This window comes from Microtus pennsylvanicus, chromosome 10, assembly GCF_037038515.1.
Source record: "Microtus pennsylvanicus isolate mMicPen1 chromosome 10, mMicPen1.hap1, whole genome shotgun sequence".
NCBI lineage: Eukaryota > Metazoa > Chordata > Mammalia > Rodentia > Cricetidae > Microtus > Microtus pennsylvanicus.
The window spans coordinates 42,952,882-42,970,774 of NC_134588.1; the positions used below are offsets into that span (position 1 = coordinate 42,952,882).

Sequence of the window (17,893 nt, forward strand, 5' to 3'; positions counted from 1 at the left end):
TGAAATACTACACAGTGGAAGAAAATAATGACATCTTGAAATTTGTAGGCAAATGGATGGATCAAAACATTATATTGAGTGAGGTAACCCAGACCCAGTGATGTGGGATTTCCCTCTGTATGCTGTGATTACCATTGATTAATAAAGAAAAAAAAACAGCCTATATGATGTGGGAGTGTCATATATCAATCTGTTGATTTCATTGGCTAAGCAATAAAGAAACTGCTTGGCCCTGATAGGTTAAAACATAGGTGGGAGGAGTAAACAGAACAGAATGCTGGGAGGAAGAGGAAGTGAGCTGAAAGACGCCATGCTCCCCTCTCCCGGGTAGATGTGATAGCTCTGCTCTCTGAGGCACTCGCGATGAAGCTCCAACCCAGGATGGACGTAGGCTAGAATCTTTCCTGGTAAGACTGGTGCTACATAGATTATTAGAAATGGGTTAAGAGGCTGAAACTAATGGGGCAGGCACTGTTTAAAAGAATACAGTTTGTGTGTTGTTATTTCGGGGTATAAGCTAGCCAGGCGGATGGGGTGCTGGGGACACAGCCCATTACAACACCTATTACAACACCTATACTTCACAATCCCAAAGAAACTAGATAACAAAGAGGACCTTAAGAGAGACATACATGGATCTAAGCTACACAGAGAAAGACAAAATCTCCTGAGTAAATTGGGAGCACGGGGACCATGAGAAAGGGGAGAATGGGAGAGGAAAGTAAAGGAGGGGGAGAGAAAGATATATAGTTCAGTAAAAACAATTTTATATTGCCTTTATCTAGAGGCCAATGGGAAGGAGATAAGCACTTCTGACGGTATGGTTAATGAAAACAAAGGCAGAGTTATGAGAAAATAATGTAGAGTGATGAACTAGAAAGCAAAAGGCAGGAGGGTATGAGGGTGATGGGAGAAGGCAGAAACATGAGCAGGGTAAAACAGCAGAGGAATTACAGCAGCAAACTAACTGTGTCTCCTAGGGGTTTTGACTTTTTTTTCTAACATGAATGAAAATACAGAGGAAACTTTTAAATAAATGAAGGGCCATCAGATAATTTTTTAAAAATGAAATTCTTTTTGCTTTGTTTCAGGGGAGTAAATCCAGAGCCTTCACTTAGGCAGGTGCCCTACCCCAAGGCTACACTCATCCTTTTGAAACTTTCACTTTTCATAAGCCTGTTCTATTTTTCCACCATGGGTTCCAGGGATCAGATTTAAGTTGTCAGAAATGCTGGGCAAGCACTTTTGCTAACTGAGCCATCTCACTAGCCAGGAAACCTGCCTGTCTGAAAGGAGACTTCAAGGACAATTTTGAAGCTGGATTGGGGACTGGTGAAATGTCACAAAGACACCCACAAGAGCAGAGCCTTATTGTGACGATCAACCCATGGGAGATGTTTATTTTCCCCTAGCATTGTACCTAATAGAGTCCTGTCATTAATTCTATCATGATTCACAAGAGCTGATACATTGTAGCACCATGTACTTGGATGTGCTTATGATGTTAGTTCAGCACTGTGCCTGTAGTGTCTCAAAATTGCTAATGCTTAAAGTAGATACTGAGTGAGCACACAGGCTGGCAAAAGATCATAAAAAAAATAGGTGTGTCATTTCCTGTGTGGAAACACAGAGCACAAAGTCACTGTCCACTCATAGTGACACAAGTGGACTGAGTCATGAGTCCAGTTCGGCAGAGGGGCATTTGAAACTTCACACACAATAGCACAACTCTCTCAAAGAACAAAGGAAGAGAAAAATCAAATAAATGAAAGGTGAGTGAGTAGAGCGCAATTGATGGTCAGATGTGGTCAGAGGAAAGTGTGAGGTGAAAGACATTAACCAAAAGTTGGATAGGCAGTGGGTGTGAGGGACTTCTTCAGTCATAAGAAATTTATACTCTATTTTCAATATTATGGATTACCTTCCTCATGTCCTTACTCAGTGTGGAAATACAGATATTAGCTTAGTTTAAACATTATGGGTAGTTATGGTCACTGAAAGATTCCTTAGGCCAGAGCAGGTGCTGGATTCAAATTACAGATGTAATTTGTGTAATGGATTTTAGCACCTAGGTGAAGGGAGGAGCTACCTAAAAAGCTTCCTCCTTGGCCAGTTGCTTAAGCTAAAATGCCACCCTCATAGATCTGTTTCCACATGTTAACAGGAATCCTCTTTAAAATACAAACAGAACTGAAGAAGTTTATGCTCTAAATTGGAAAGCACCAGGAAATCACCTAAGCTGTGCCTTGCTGCTCCCCTAGGAAATAGATTCTTTGAAGTCACATTTTTTTTTTATTGAAAAAATTTCTGCCTCCTCCCCACCTCCCATTTCCCTCCCCTCCCGCCACTCCTCTCCCCCTCCCCCCACTGCTTTCCCCCTCCCTCTCTAGTCCAAAGAGCAGTCAGGGTTCCCTGCCCTTTGGGAAGCCCAAGTCCTCCCCCCTCCATCCAGGTCTAGGAAGGTGAGCATCCAAACAGACTAGGCTCCCACAAAGCCAGTACATGCAGTAGGATCAAAACCCAGTGCCATTGTAATTGGCTTCTCATCAGCCCTCATTGTCCACCATGTTCAGAGAGTCCGGTTTGATCATATGCTTCTTCAGTCCCAGTCCAGCTGGCCTTGGTGAGTTCCCAATAGATGAGCCCCACTTTCACAGTGGGTGGGTGCACCCCTCGGGATCCTGACTTCCTTGTTCATGTTCTCCCTCCTTCTGCTCCTCATTGGGACCTTGGGAGCTCAGTCCGGTGCTCCAATGTGGTCTCTGTCTCTATCTCCATCCATCGCCAGATGAGGGTTCTATAGTAATATGCAAGATATTCATCAGTATGGCTATAGGATAGGGCCACTTCAGGTTCCCTCTCTTCAGCTACCCAAGGAACTAACTGGGGACATCTCCCTGGACACCTGGGAGCCCCTCTAGATTAAAGTCTCTTGCCAACCCTAAAAAAGCTCCCGTAATTAGGATATATACTTCCCTGCTCCCATATCCACCCTTCCTTTATCCCAACCATCCCATTCCCCCAATCTCCCCCCATCCTCCCCTTCTCACTTTTCTCTTCCCATCTCCCTTTACCCCCATCCCACCCCACCCCCAAGTTCTCAATTTTTGCCCGGCAATCTTGTCTACTTCCAATATCCAGGAGGATGACTATATGTTTTTCTTTGGGTTCACCTTCTTATAAATAAGTATTAAGCACCAGAACAATAAATTAATGGGTTTCACTTTACTTTTTAACAAATCCTTATGTGGAACTATGTCATGTCTACCTCCTCTGTCACAAAAGGCCTAGAAATGATTTTAACCTACCTCAGTTTCAATCCATTTGTGTTACTGACCTGGGAAACTGAGCAGGAAATGAAAGTGTGTTGAGATTCATCAGCATGATTCAAAGACCATGCCTGTCAGGAATTCTGGGAGGGAGAGAGGCAATGTGGGGACAGTGTTTTCAAACCAAACTCATCAGAGATTACTAACATACTGCCATCACGTCTGAAAGACTCCCTTTAGACACTTACTCCACAGAAAAATCTTACTAAGTTTTTCTAAGCCTGCTTCTAGTCCTCAGTTATGGTTTATGTGAAATATCTCCCATAGGTTTGTGTTTTTAAGTACTGAGTTCCCAGATAAGAGTGCGTGGGGGCAGGGGATTGTGGGATCTTTCTGAAGGTGCTGGACTTGTCAGGGCTTTCTGGAAGATCAACATGGCTGCAAGCCATTGAGCCAAATCCTGCCATGACTTCTCACTATGATGGGCTATGTCCTCTCAAGCTATGAACTATAACAAATTCTTCTCAGGTCCCTGAGCACAGGGGTCAGAGAAGTCATTGTTCTGGAGGCAGTAAAGATGAATTCTACCTTCAGATACAGAGGTATGCACCTCCTCTCAGTTCACAGTCAGGTCAGTGGGTTTCAGTGCAGAATTCCCTGTTTGTTTTGTTCTGTTTTATGTGTTTAGACTGAGCTGTTTTTGCGGCATATGAACAATTCACTGTGGAAAACATTCTGCAGTTTTAGAGTTTCTTAAATTGATAAGCCAGTGAATCAGTGCCCCAAGTCCCTAAAGTAATGTTAACATGCATGGAAAAGATGTAGAATCCAAACCGAAGAAATAAGTTCAATTTGGAAGAGAAATAACCTGTCTCCTAAATCCCATTTGCAATTCTGTTTCTCTTTTAAATATTCAGCCTAAAGGCTGATGCATCATGAAAATTCCCCATATTATCTACTTTTGAAGCACAATCCACAAGAGCAATATGTTTGTCATTTGTTACTTCATGACTTGCGTAATTTTTTTCTTTCCCTTTCACAAGGTTGTAAGCTGTTTCATAAAACATTGAATCTCATGAGCTTTGGTCCATCTTAGGTCAAATTGTCTAGAAAAAAAATAAACCAAACTGAAGGTTCTTGCTTGAGTAATGTATTAAAAGAATATACTTTGCTGACCCTGAGAATGAAAGAAAATAAAAAAATAGAAAGGGTGGTAAGTCAATGACATCGATTTATTGAAGTCTTAACTCAGAGAGAATCCTGGACCATGAAAACCATCCAAGAATGGCCCCATTTTGAGATACAGTGACCTCTGAACCCCACTTCAGTTAATCATAGTTATAGGATTCCAAGAAGGCTGTCATTACCACCCAAGCCACTGTCACCAGGTCAGAGCAATTCTCATAGAAATGAGGCGAGTATCCCAGGACCTGGAGGACAGGTGCTAGCGCTTAGTAAAGGGGATCTGGAAGAATACCAATGACCCATGCCAAACACAGCATCTGACATGTATGAGAATAAATGCGCATAGACCTGCACTGTTTGAGGGTCCAACCAAAAACAAAAACAAAAAACAAAAAGGCAATTTTTCCATTCATTACAATTTATTTATTTATTTTATTGTTCGTTTGCTGTTTGGTGTTTCATAGTTTGTTTTTATACATATATAGTCAAGGGTAGAATTAATTGGATTTGTAAATAGGCATAATGCAATCAGAATACCATAAAATACTTACCTTGAATTATTAGAAAAAGTATTGAAAAATCATGGAGAGAAATGCTGTGGCAATGTTACTCAATGATTTACTTCTTGGGTTTTTTTTTCAATACAGAAAAATTAAAACTTACATTGATCATATATAGTGGTTAAAGAAGAAACTATATATATGAACAAAGAAAAACTGATTTTAAAATACCCTTTAATTTTGAGAGAAAACTCACTAACATGTATTGCCAACATTTCGAATCATTTGTGATATTTTTGAACCAATATCAAGCAGACAGAAACTTCAACTTACAAGTAGAAATATTTGGGCTGTCTCTCTCTCTCTCTCTCTCTCTCTCTCTCTCTCTCTCTCTCTCTCTCTCTCTCTCTCTCTCTCTCTCTTTCTCCTCTCCTTCTCCTTCTTTTTCCTTTTACAAAACATGTTGCTAAGCACAGGTCCTAAACTTCTGGATAATGTGCTTCTATTAAAAGAAGAATAATTTACTACAAAGCTCCAATACTCCTATCAAAGTCAGGATATTGATAAGAGTGTGATGGGTTATACCTGTGAACCTTGCACTGTAGAGGCTGAGGCGGAAGGACTGCAACTTCATGATCAGCCTTGACTTCAATGTTAATTTGAGGGTAGCCTGGGCTACATAGAGAGATGCTGTCTCAAACGCATTCTTAAAATCAGGATGTTAGCTTTAATATGTAACGGTGATTAAAGCCTCTAACCCCACTCAGGTTTCAGTGATTGCCCCATTGACATCATTAGCAGGAAAAATTCGGTTCAGAATTTCATGATTTTCAGTTGCCACATCTCTTGAATTTTCAAAATAAAAAAGTTCTTCAACTTTTCCTTGACTTCACTGGCTTAATAGTTCTGAGATATCTTCTGCATTTCCCGCAGTTTGGGTTTGTCTGGTACCTCTGTGTGACCAGATTTAGGTAGAGCATCTCAGGCAAGACAACGCCAGAAGTGAGGCAGTGTTGATCTGTGTCATTCTAGTAGTTAGCAAAAAAATTCTGATCATTACCATCCAAGTTATTACTTTTGACTAGCATCTCTGTTATCCTAGTATACAATTACTCTTAAAAAATGTGTCATCAAGTTGTATTTTTTATAAAATATGCTTTCTAAGTAATATGTTAAGTGAACAAATTGGCAAAGCTGCATTAGTTCCTGCAGTTGACTACAATGATATGAACGATCATATGTATGTGGCTCCAGACAGACGCACAATGGTCTTTCACATGTTCATTTCATTCTCTTCTATAGATTGGGACATAAAGCCCACAAGGCAGAGCACCCCAACTCAGACATTAACTCAAGGAATTTTAGGCAAGTTTAATAACTATCTGGTTTTGTGCCTTCACAAGGATGTTTGGAAGTATAAATGAAATACAAACAAGAGTATTGCCCTGAGGTGAAGCCACAATATTGTTTAAAACTAAACAGTTTTGTCAAGTTTTCAGCTTGTTCCTGGTTCCTAAATCGCATGTGAGCTGCACTGCAGTACTGGCCTGTGCTCAACCCCTCTGGGGGATGCTCTTCCCTGGATGCTCACAAGTCACATCTTTGCTTTCATGCCACTTTTCCATTGTGATCCTCTGAGGCCCATTCAAAGGCACACAAGTGCAACACTTCTCATCTCTTTCTCATGCTTTAGGTGCCAGTCTCTCACATACTTGACTTGGTTATTGTTGGCTAATAAAACTAATTCTGGTGCAGACACAAAGCATCCCTCACAGGGCTCACACACAAGGCTCATTGACAGCTGGTGGGAGTATTTGTGGAGGTTCTAAAAATGTTAGGACGTGGGGAGTGGATGGATGAACCAGGTCACTGTAAGTGTGTTCTTGGGGACAATATCATGTCCTGAGAGGTTTTCTATCACCTGTCTACCAAGAGGTGAAAGTCCATCTGATTGACATGATCCTGACACCATGAGAGTCCAAGAACCCAACAAGCAATCAAGAGTCTAAGTGAATCCTTCATTCTTTAAACTCTTTACAGCAGGTATTCTGCAGAGTGATAAGAGAAGTAGCTAATACATCTCTTGAGTCCCCAAGGCAGGTGCTTTTTCCAGTGTCAATCAATATTATACTCCCAGATCCTGCAGCATGCCAACAGGGTATGCTGGACACTCATTCATTTGTCTTTTGCATAAACTTTTAAAAAAACTATCAACCCTTCATTTTATCTTTACTGCATTTTGCCTTTGATCACAAGAAAGAATATGAAAGGAAAGAGAATTATAGAACAAAAAAACAGAGCTCAAAGTTAACTCAGAGAAAACAGAGAGCACAGGAAGTAGGGGAAGGCTTTACACTTGGAAGGTGCCCTCTGAAGCACAGCAGTCCAGCAACTCCTGAAACCAGGGGCTTGCAGTAGAGGCTGCCCCAGAACACTGACTAAAGCCAGACACAGCCCTCCCACTGCTCTGGGTCAGCATCTGGCTTGGTAAGGAGTCCTGGAGAACATCAACAGAGTAAAGTACATTAGACATTGTCATACATTTTTATACAAATGATTCTAAATGAATACCACTTGCTGAACAAATTATATACACTCTTCCTTCAAAGAAAAAAATAATTAAAATGTAAATTTCATAGGGCTTCAATAGTTAAGAGTACATACTGCTCATTCGGTTCCCAGCATTCATGGTAAGTGACTCCCAATCACCTGTAACTCTGGCTGCATGCAACTCAACACCTCTGGCCTCTGTGGACACCTTTATTTAGGTATAGATGCCCCTCACATAATTAAATTAAAAATAAAATCTAAGAATATCTTTTTATATTTATATTGCTCGAAGTCAGTGAATCTGGAAAATTATGGTAAAATATTTCCTTGAGAAAAGAACAAGGCCAGGGAGATGATTCAGTGGGGGGAGTGTTCATCTTGTAAGCGCAATGAGGTGTGTTTGGGTCCCATGTGAGGCCAGCCTTGGTAGTGGGCATCTTTAACCCCAGCACCCTATGGTAAGATGGCAGGCAGAAATAGGTCAGGCCCTGGTAACTCAAGGGTAACTACCTAGCATACATAGCTACAAACAGCAAAGAAGCCCTGTCTCAAAAAATGTGGAAAGCAAGGACTAACACTGAGTTATGCTCTGACCTCCATACATACATCATGGTCTGAGCATATCTGCAATTACTCACATAAATATGCACAAACAAATACACACACACACACACACACACACACCATATACAGAACACTCACACAGAAAAATTTTTAAAAGATAACAAAAACTCAGGTCTCTCATAGTAATTTGTACATCAAAGTATTTATTTCATATGTGTTTATATGAATACTTAAATAAAAAATAGTGTTGTATCATGGCATAAACACATCTAGTTTGTGAATAACATTCACACACAATGGGAAGCCTTACTTACTGAGCTGATTATTAAATATTTTAAAAGAAAATCACTTTACCTGTACTTTTTATAAAAGTACATGTAAAAGCTAGTTAGTGAGGAATGTTTAAAATACAGTAGATATCCCTATGTTTATGTCAGAAAATTCATACTGACAAAAACTGTTGCTAAGAATTCCATAACCAATATTATTTTCCTCTTAACGCGCAGCTAAATTGCTGCAAATCTGAGTACTAGCCAGTCCCTAAGGCTCAGCAAACCATCTCCAATGTGCTCTTGACTCCAATCGTCAGGGAATTCAAAGGGCTTGATCTTTCCAGCACAGAGACTACGCCGTGGGTTTACTTAGAAACTCCTTGTTGAAGAATTTTCTTGCCTCGACATTACTCAGGGAAACAGAGCAACGAGATGGGTTCTGCCTTCTGTATTCAATGCTCTCAACAATGGCATCCTTAATCACCTGCCAAGGGAAACAGAAAAGAAATGTTATACACAGCTGTACATCCCAAAAACGCTAGTTGAATGAAAACAAAAGGCCGGTTCTCTTTTTTTAGCGTCCCCATTTTGAAATTTATTGAGAAAAATGTGATTCTTTTGGGCATCTATGACAATGCAAGATCTCACTATTACATTCTTGTGAAGAAGAACCCCAGGAGTACTCCGGATGAAGAGAAAGACAGTTGCAACAAGGTAAATTCATGTTCCCTCCACCTAGTCTTCACTAGGAAGTGAGAATATGAAAGGAAACACAAAATTCATAATTTGAATTTATATGTTAAAGAGGGGATAGGAGACCACACAGAAGGCAGATACCCTCTACAGGAGAGAGAAGGCCATCGTTCACTAGGGAATTCTCCATTTCGCTGATTCTGGCCAACAACCAGAGAACAAGTGTCCTCGAACTAACGTAAACCAAGCTTTGTGATTTTCCTCATGAAAATGCATTGCCGGTTTTCATCCAGAGTTGTCTCATATTTACCCAAGCTGATGATGATCAGGAACAACATATATCGTTTCTGGTACAAAATGATCCTTATTAGGAATTTTCGGAGAAAATGAAATTTGGATTTGGTTAGAGCCATTAGTGTCCAGTTGGGGAAACACTTTGGAAGTGGGACCGAAGGGTGTTCAAGAAGACTCTATTGCTGTTTTGGAGCCTTCGAAACATCAGGAAACCGCCACTCCTTCAGGAGCTGTCAACAATATTGATGTTTGATGCACTAGAGGCAGAGGCAGCTGGAGCTATTAGATAGCCGGTCCCCTTTTCCTCCACTCCAGGGACTGTTACGTAATTTTGAAGCGCTGACCAAATGTTTTCAGCTCTACACTGGGAGTACGAATGCCTGACAAGTCCAAAAGGCTCAGGACCCATGGCCTCTCCTCCCAATCAGAACTCAAGTGGCTCATCTCACCAGAGGCATACACATTCCAATACAAGCTCACTGAGCAAGTATGCTCCAGTGCGTAGTACAGAGAAATAGGAGGGCTAAGTTTTGCTCCATGTGGTCAGCAGCCAGCAACTTCTTATCACACCCATTGGCAGGAACCTCTATTTCTTCCAGAGTGGCTAACTAAATAATATGTCATCATGTTACCAAAACAAACAACAAAAAAAATTATCACAAAAGTTTGAGTTTTTTTGTATGATTAAAAAAATACATCAGTCTCTGCTTGTGGCAGCAGACTCAAATATTACTGAGACTGTTAAGCAGGTGTATGTAGAGCTCATTTTCCCATAGTAAAGGAGACATAATAAATTCTGTACTTCAGTCTTTTGAAAAAGACTTGGGTCAAAGGCCTCCTTGGTCCTGTATGCCTAGGCTATCTGAAATAGATGAAAACTAACCTAAATTCTTGAGATTATTTCTTCTTTAAAGACATTACTTATTTTTATTTTATGTGTGTATTTTGCCTGCATGAAAAGTGTACCATGTGCATGCCCTGCCTGCAGAACCCAGAGAGGGAGTTGATGCCTTGCAAATATTTCTAGACAATGTGAGTTGCCTCGTGGGTGCTGGGAACCAAACCTGGGTCATCTGAAAGAAGAGGAAGCACTCTTAACTACCGAGCCATCTCCCCAGTCCTTGTTTAATGGAATTGTCTTTAGAATAACAGAAACATTTTTAATACTGGGATGCTGGGAATTGGAGACCATCAATATAAAGTACAGTGGACAATGACTGGTACATAGAAAGATCCTGTAACAGATATGTGTTCACAAAACTGCTTATGATGAAAGGATGCTACTGAATAAAAAAAAGAAAGGAAGAAAGAAAGAGGGGCTAGAGAGATGGCTCAGAGGTTAAGAGCATTGCCTGCTCTTCCAAAGGTCCTGAGTTCAATTCCCAGCAACCACATGGTGGCTCACAACCATCTGTAATGGGATCTGGCCTGCAGGCATATACATAGACACAATATTGTATACAAAATAAATAAATATTTTTTAAAAAGAAAGAAAGAAAAGGAACATGACTGCTCCTGGGTATGAAGGAATAGAAAGTTTATTTTATATATGTAGACATGTGGGAGAGCATAGCCAGAGGCAGGGGCATCTGGGGAAGTCCAGAGTGGACATGACTAGATTGAACTGGGCCATGTAGGAGACAGGAGAGGGGTGCATCAGCCCAGAGGGCAAAAAGTGCAGTAACCAAAATGTCTGAATTATATAAGAAAGAAACACTGGGGGAAGGACAGCCCAATCCCGGGGCTAAAAAGTTCCAGATAGGGGGTGGGGTCTGTAGCCACACCCTGTAACAGGTAGGGACTGAGGGATGCTGGGAGAAACTGATATCCAGTTTTTATATGTTCAATAGGCACCTCAGGTCTGAATGTTAATAGCTATGAAGCTTATAAGAAATAAGCAGGAGTGAGAAAGAGCTTATTGCCTGTTGTAAACCAGAAAATCAGTCCTGCAACCTAAATGAGCTGCCGTATTTCCTTGTAACAGCCGATCTTTCTAGACTCCCAGCTTGCAATGCTACCCAGTTGGTTTCTGCTCCTTCAGATGTATCCCCTGGGAGCAAAGAAGTGTCAGGGAAACAAACCGCAACAGAAAAGACCTTAGGGACTGCTACACTAGTAATGACTACCTGATGCTAATTCTCTGCAGTGAATTTCACACACACACACACACACACACACACACACACACACACACACACACTAGGAGGAAAAACAACAGCCAGGGCAGTAGCTCAGTTGGTAAAGTACTTGCCTAGTGTCTATGGCACCCTATGTTCAACCCCTTACACTATAGGAAAACGCAAGAAAAACACAGTATTAGTATCACAAATGAGTAAGTTTACCAAAATTTGGCCCTTGCTCATATTCCTAATTTTAAGCCTTTCTTATAAGTGGAAAACCAACATTTATATTTCTAACTGAAAACCCCAAATCATCTGGGATAAGAATGTGCAGGCTGAACCACTAGGTGTCATGTTAACACTATGAAACCATTGAACAGGCTCTCATCCCTCAGAACACAGCCTAATGCTTCCTGGGAACTGGATGCTGTCATGCAAACTAAAATGCAGTATGAAGTCACTTGCTGACTGTAAAGCTTTTATCATGCCACATGCTATATCTTGGTATATCTAAGATGTATTATACCATATCTGTATCTTTCTAATTTTTATTTTCACCAGGAGTGATCTTAGAGGGTTTACATAAGTAATTGCTTTTCTCCTTTTATGGGATTCCAAATCCATCCTGTCAGGTTTATTTCAGCAAAATCCCATGTACGCTTATCTTCATCCTTACTGTTCACCCCAAGTATGATCCATGCTATCTTTTACTGCACTGTTCAAAGAGATGCCCTTTATTCTGAAGCAATATTGGGTAGATAAATGAGAAAAAAAAATAAACTTCGAACATGAGATCTTCCTCCTTCCCATCAAAACAATTCTGGAAGTGTGTAACTGAACTATTTATAGACAAATGTGGAATGCTTCAGCATCAAATTAAAACAGTCTCCCAAGAAAGAAAATTATGGTGGATTGAAAAGGGTGTAAAAGTTACCAATATAACAAACAACTGCTGCTTTCATGAAAATTACTCTGAATTTTCTGGCTAATGTTCACTTTCCCATGAAATCTGAAATATCATGAAAACAGGGAATGTTAGTGTTTGATTCCAGCACTGAGGTCATGGGAGGCAAATAACAAGTATTTTCAGGAAAAACCATGGGGAAAATACAACTGGAGCTACACACACTTGATTGTATAAGCATAAGGGGGCAGGTAGCTTTCTCCATGAACAACCATACAAAGCTAAGAATAGAATTTTGTGGTAGAAGAGAGACATAGGAGACACACGGACACTGGTTGTCTTGGGTGGAAAAGAAACTGTTTGTGGAACATTAAAAAATAAGGCCATTTGGGAGATACGGAAAAGAGTAGAGAAGATTTACTATCAGCCCAGTCCCGACTCCAAAACTGTTGTGGTATATTTGTGCATTGTGTGAAGATGTTCTGCTGTGATTCGTGTAAGAAAAGTTGAACAGTCAATAGCTAGGCAGGAGAGATTAGGTAGGACTTCCTGGTAGAGAGAGAGAACCTGGGAGGAGGAGTTGGGACACACTATTTTGCCAGCAGACTGAGAGCAAGTTGAATATGCTGTACTGTGAAGAATAACCAAGCCACATGATAGAACATAGATGTTTAAAAATATGGGTCAATTAAGTTATAAGAGTGAGCAAGGGAAAAGTCCCAAGATAAAGCCAAGCTTTCATAATTAATAATAGGTCTCTGGGCCATTATTAGTAGGCTGATGGTATAAAGGTAGCTTAACAGGAAAACTCTGCTACACAAAACTTTGACTTCCGGGATTTTGCCTAATTAATCCATTACTCAATTCCCTTACCTATAAATTAAACACACACACACACACACACACACACACACACACACACACACACACACCCATCATGCTTCTTAGGCTAAACTTGTATTGAATATTTAGGAGGAAATATTTGATTAATTCTAAGCACTCAAAATCTCCTTGTCTTTTTGTTTGGGGGCTTGTTTTGTTTTGTTTGGTGTTTTGTTTTATTTTGTTTTGTTTGGTGTTTTGTTTTGTGTTTCTGAAACAGAGTCTCCCTATGGAGCCCAATCTGCAAACTCGGGGTCTTCTTGCCTTTAGCTTCCTGAGTGATGAGATTGCAAGCTTGGACGCCATATTCTTTTGCTGTTACATATCCCTGTACCCTGAAACAGTGCCTGACACCGCTGATAATAAAGACACATTCAACTAATGTACACACGAGATGCAATGAGATCCTGTAGAACACGGATGGAAGGTGAGTTTGGGGCTGTGTGGATTCACACACCTTCAAATGACAGCTTCAAAAAAAGCCCTGTCCTATTGTCTCCTGCCTTCTTTTGCTACCCTCCTCAGGCAAGCCATAGAAATGAGCATCCCTCTTCCCAAAGGAGAGTATAGAAGTTATAACTCCTTATTATGGTCGGAAAGGTCTGGAAGCATTGCTATGATTTGCCACCTTTCATTCCTTAGACACACTCATAAAGGAGTTCTCTACCCTTTCTGAGGGCACATCGTAAGACTCCCCCTATCCCTGCAACTTCAAAACACCCTGCCCATATCCAAAAGGATGGAATGCTACCCAAAGACCAGAAAAATCCAAACAAATAGACTTCTCTAGGATTTTTCTCAGAATTAGACTCTAACCATTTCAAACAATCATATTTCTATACACCTGTCACAAAATCTAGATTTAAAAAAAATGGGTAGTCTATTTAAAATCTGAATCTTTTCTCTGAAGGTTCCCATGCTATGTTCAAATGAGTCCATTAGGGTTTTTTTTTTTTTTTTTGGTTGATCTATCTTTTATTTACGGTGCTTGCCAACACTGAGTATGATGAGCAAAGGAACCACTGCCTCTCCTCCACTGCAGGACTAACAAAACAGGCCAAGATATGCAACAGATTGCATATTACTGCAGTTATTACATAATTGCAGATTATCTTTTGAATAGTCAAAAACCTCAACTTGTACCTAAGCAGGGAAATCACAATGATGAAATGCCATTAATGTAAGAATTAACTACTAGTAATTCTGACACACACTTTCCCCCATTCTGATTATTACCCGATGTTTTACACTGTGATTGGTTAACACTGATGGTCATCTTGTCAGGGTCTAGAGACATCTGGGAGCTAAATCAGAGCACGGCTGTGAGCAATTAGTTGGGGTAGGAAAGAGGAACTTACGTGGGTGGCACCACCCCATGTGCTGGACCCCCACTGCTTCATGGCTGCCAATGCAATGCGATCAGCTGCTTCATGTTCCTGCAGCCATGACTTCGCCACCATGGCCGATGACACCCTTGACTCGTGAAATAAACATGTCCTGTTTCTGTCACATACTTTGTCATGTGAGCCAGAGAAGTAACTAATCAAAACACCTTATAAAATTATCTGACCAAAAGTTAAGCTGATTGTTATGCATACTGGCCTGAATTGAATGTCGTAAAATATAAAAGTTGTCATAGAATCTGCGACCTTGTCAATGGAATGAGAACGGAAAACAAAGCAAACCAACAGGTACTGCAAAAGAGTCCTCCAAACACACGTTCCCTCCTGGGCGCGGTAGGGGTTTATGGCTGCACATGCTGCACGGTCAGGCATGCGCTGTGTGCAGGTTTCATGGTCAACAGCTCCATCTCCAAGAGTGACAACTTTTATCCTGACCCTCATTATCTTCAGTCAGCCGATGACTTATAAAAATAAATTGATTAAAAACACATGGCGTATTCACTTGAGGCGCCAGGCATTATGATCACTATCCCTAGAGTACAGAAAATAAGCAAGTTGCTGTTTTATGGAATTTAGAATTTATAACTACAAGCAGAAGAGACTATGAAAACTACTAATAATTCATCATATTAGCTGTTGCACTTTCCCTAGTGCCTGTTATATCCTAAATCCTTGCTGCTGTAACTAAATTTCATCCTAATCCTATTCAATATATCATTGTTTGCCAATAGAAAAAACAAAATAATCTGCCAATCCAAGGCCACCCAGTTAAGAGACGGCTGAGCGATGACTAGACACTCAATTTGGCTTGAAACCAAAGCCTGAGGAAACCACGTACCACATGTCCACCGGTCTAAGTCACTATACCTTACGTTTCTAATAAGGAAAAAAATGTAAATCCCACAGAATTCCATAACTGTAAAAGCCTTGAGACAACATTCATCGAAAAGGAATTTGGGAGGAATGAGTAAGTACAGCAAACCAATGCTAATGGAAAGGCCAGACTGCTGTCAAAAAGTGAGCCAGAGCAGAGGTAAAAAAAATATCCTCTAAAGGATCTCCCGGGAAAATGATCAACAGGAGTTCCCAGCTGCTAGATACACAGCGGCCTTTTCAGAACAAAACCAGATCAGAAAACAAATAGAAGAAATATATCTGAAGCTACAATGGCTCTGGTCACAAGGCTGGAAACTGTCTTAGACTTTAGCAGATGAAAGACTTTGCATCCTGTGTTATTCAGTTACTGTCGCCTGAAAACCACTTCACAAATGGAACTATTTGCGAAGGATAAGATTGTGTGGCCTTGTGGGAGTGGGCTTTGATATTTCAAAAGCCCATGCCATCCTCAGATTTCTCTCTGCCTTGTGGTTATGTCTCAAGATGCAGTTCTCAGGAACGCCTCCAATACTCTGAGTTTTGCCTGCAGCCATGCTTCTCAGCCATGATGGTCACGGAGACATGCTCTGAAACTGCAAGCCTCAATAAACACTCTCTGATAAGTTGCCTTGGTCATGGTATCTTATCATAGCAATAACAATGTAACTAAGACATGGCCTATATTGTATTTAAAGATACTATAAAACCTGCATCTTTACCTCGAAACGCCATGCCACATATGTTACTAAAAGCTATAAAAACTGTTTGTTCACATAAGCAGGATATTTGCACATAGAAACTCACAGTGGCTATGACACCAAACTCAAAATCTATCCAAGCTCAAGACAGACAAAAATCCCATCGTATAGGGGTAGAGGTGGTCACAGTGCTCCAACTTCAGCTCAGGAGCTATTGGTAACTGATGGAAGAGTCAATTTTTCTTTAAGAATATGGGCCCTGGTAGGTTGAACACTCTCTAATGGATGGTCACATACCCAAGACAATATAGGTAGCACCAATTAGACTTAATGGCTTAAAGAAAAAATGAGACACAAAGTTGAGTGTGTGTGTGAAATTGGGGTGGATCTGAGAGTAGACTGGGGGGACAGCATATGATAAATATGCAATGTATGAGATCCCCAAATTTCATACATATTATATGCATTATTATAAATAATACTTAGTAGTTTATGAAGAACCCATGTTTATTGGGCTATACTGAGGATGGTGGCTTTGGAATTCAGCCTATTTTTGTTCAGGCTTTAACTTTGTCATGTCTGCGTCAAATAAACTACCTTGAGGAACACTTGTAAAAAATGTAAACAGAACTATACAATTACTTCAGAAGATGTTTTTAGCAGGTCTAATATAAACAGGGACTAAAAATAGCAAGAGAAATGCAGCTGCTTAAAATACATATGTGAGTGTGTTCATTCCTAAGTCGGATAGAGGATATTTATAACCCTTACAATACTAGTTTTTTTTTTCATTAGGGAATGATTTATCAAATTCAGTTGATTTCTATCCCCAAGGAATGTATGTCTATTAGTTTCAAAACAGAAAATTGAAATCTCCTTAGCTCTCTTCTCCTTTAGTGTGATTAAACTTTATAAAAGACAACTCTCTTTGGGTGGCTGGAGAAAGGGCTAAGAGATTAAGAACACAGGCTGCTTTTCCTAAAGGCCTGAGTTTAGCTCCTATCAGCCATGGAAGGCGCCTCACAATTGCCTGTGGCTGTGGCTGCAAGGAACTCTGACACCTCTGGCCTCTGGGGGCACCTGCGCTCACAACCCCGCCTCCTACAAACACACATAAAATGAAATCTCAAATAAAATAAAATGCAACTCTATTCTGACCATTTCTATGTGTTCCTTGTGTCACAACTTGACTCATTCTCATCGAATTTAACCATCACGACAGACATAAAGCAGCAAGAGGTTTTTAAATATTTATCCCTGTGTAAAATTTAGTCAGCATATGTGAAGGAAATAATGTGTTGCAACTTTTAGTAACTAGGCTACATATTAGGCATCACATACTGGAAAGTCAAAAAAGAAGGAATTTTAGAATTAACAGGAACTGAAGTATCTTAGGAAATTTTTCATATGCTCGTAAAAATGTATTGATTTAAAAGTATTATGGTCATTATGTCATGACGGCATTTGACCTCTCTTTAACTGTCTCATGGAAAACGAAAGAAACAAGCACTCTGATGTGTCATCTGTCCCTTAGCACAAAATCTAGTTAAGTTCTGAAGAAGCTGCACATCCAGGTGTTCTTTGCAGCCATTCATCACTTCCAAGAGGACCAGCAAATCAGAGATGACGCACGGCTCTAATTTGCTGTCTTTTCCTTACTATATACAATTCAAGCAAGCCAAC

The 17,893-nt window shown here is 40.3% G+C and overlaps 1 protein-coding gene across 1 annotated transcript in view; it reads right to left on the reverse strand.

Annotated features, from left to right (window-relative positions):
* Positions 1–8,252: 8,252 nt before the first annotated feature.
* Positions 8,253–17,893, reverse strand: part of Pla2g4a (phospholipase A2 group IVA) — a 145,967-nt gene continuing 136,326 nt past the window's right edge. The window contains exon 18 of the mRNA XM_075988187.1: positions 8,253–8,824. Within this exon, the coding sequence (XP_075844302.1) occupies positions 8,693–8,824 (132 nt within the window). The 3' untranslated portion in view covers positions 8,253–8,692. The remainder of the gene's footprint in view (positions 8,825–17,893) is intronic.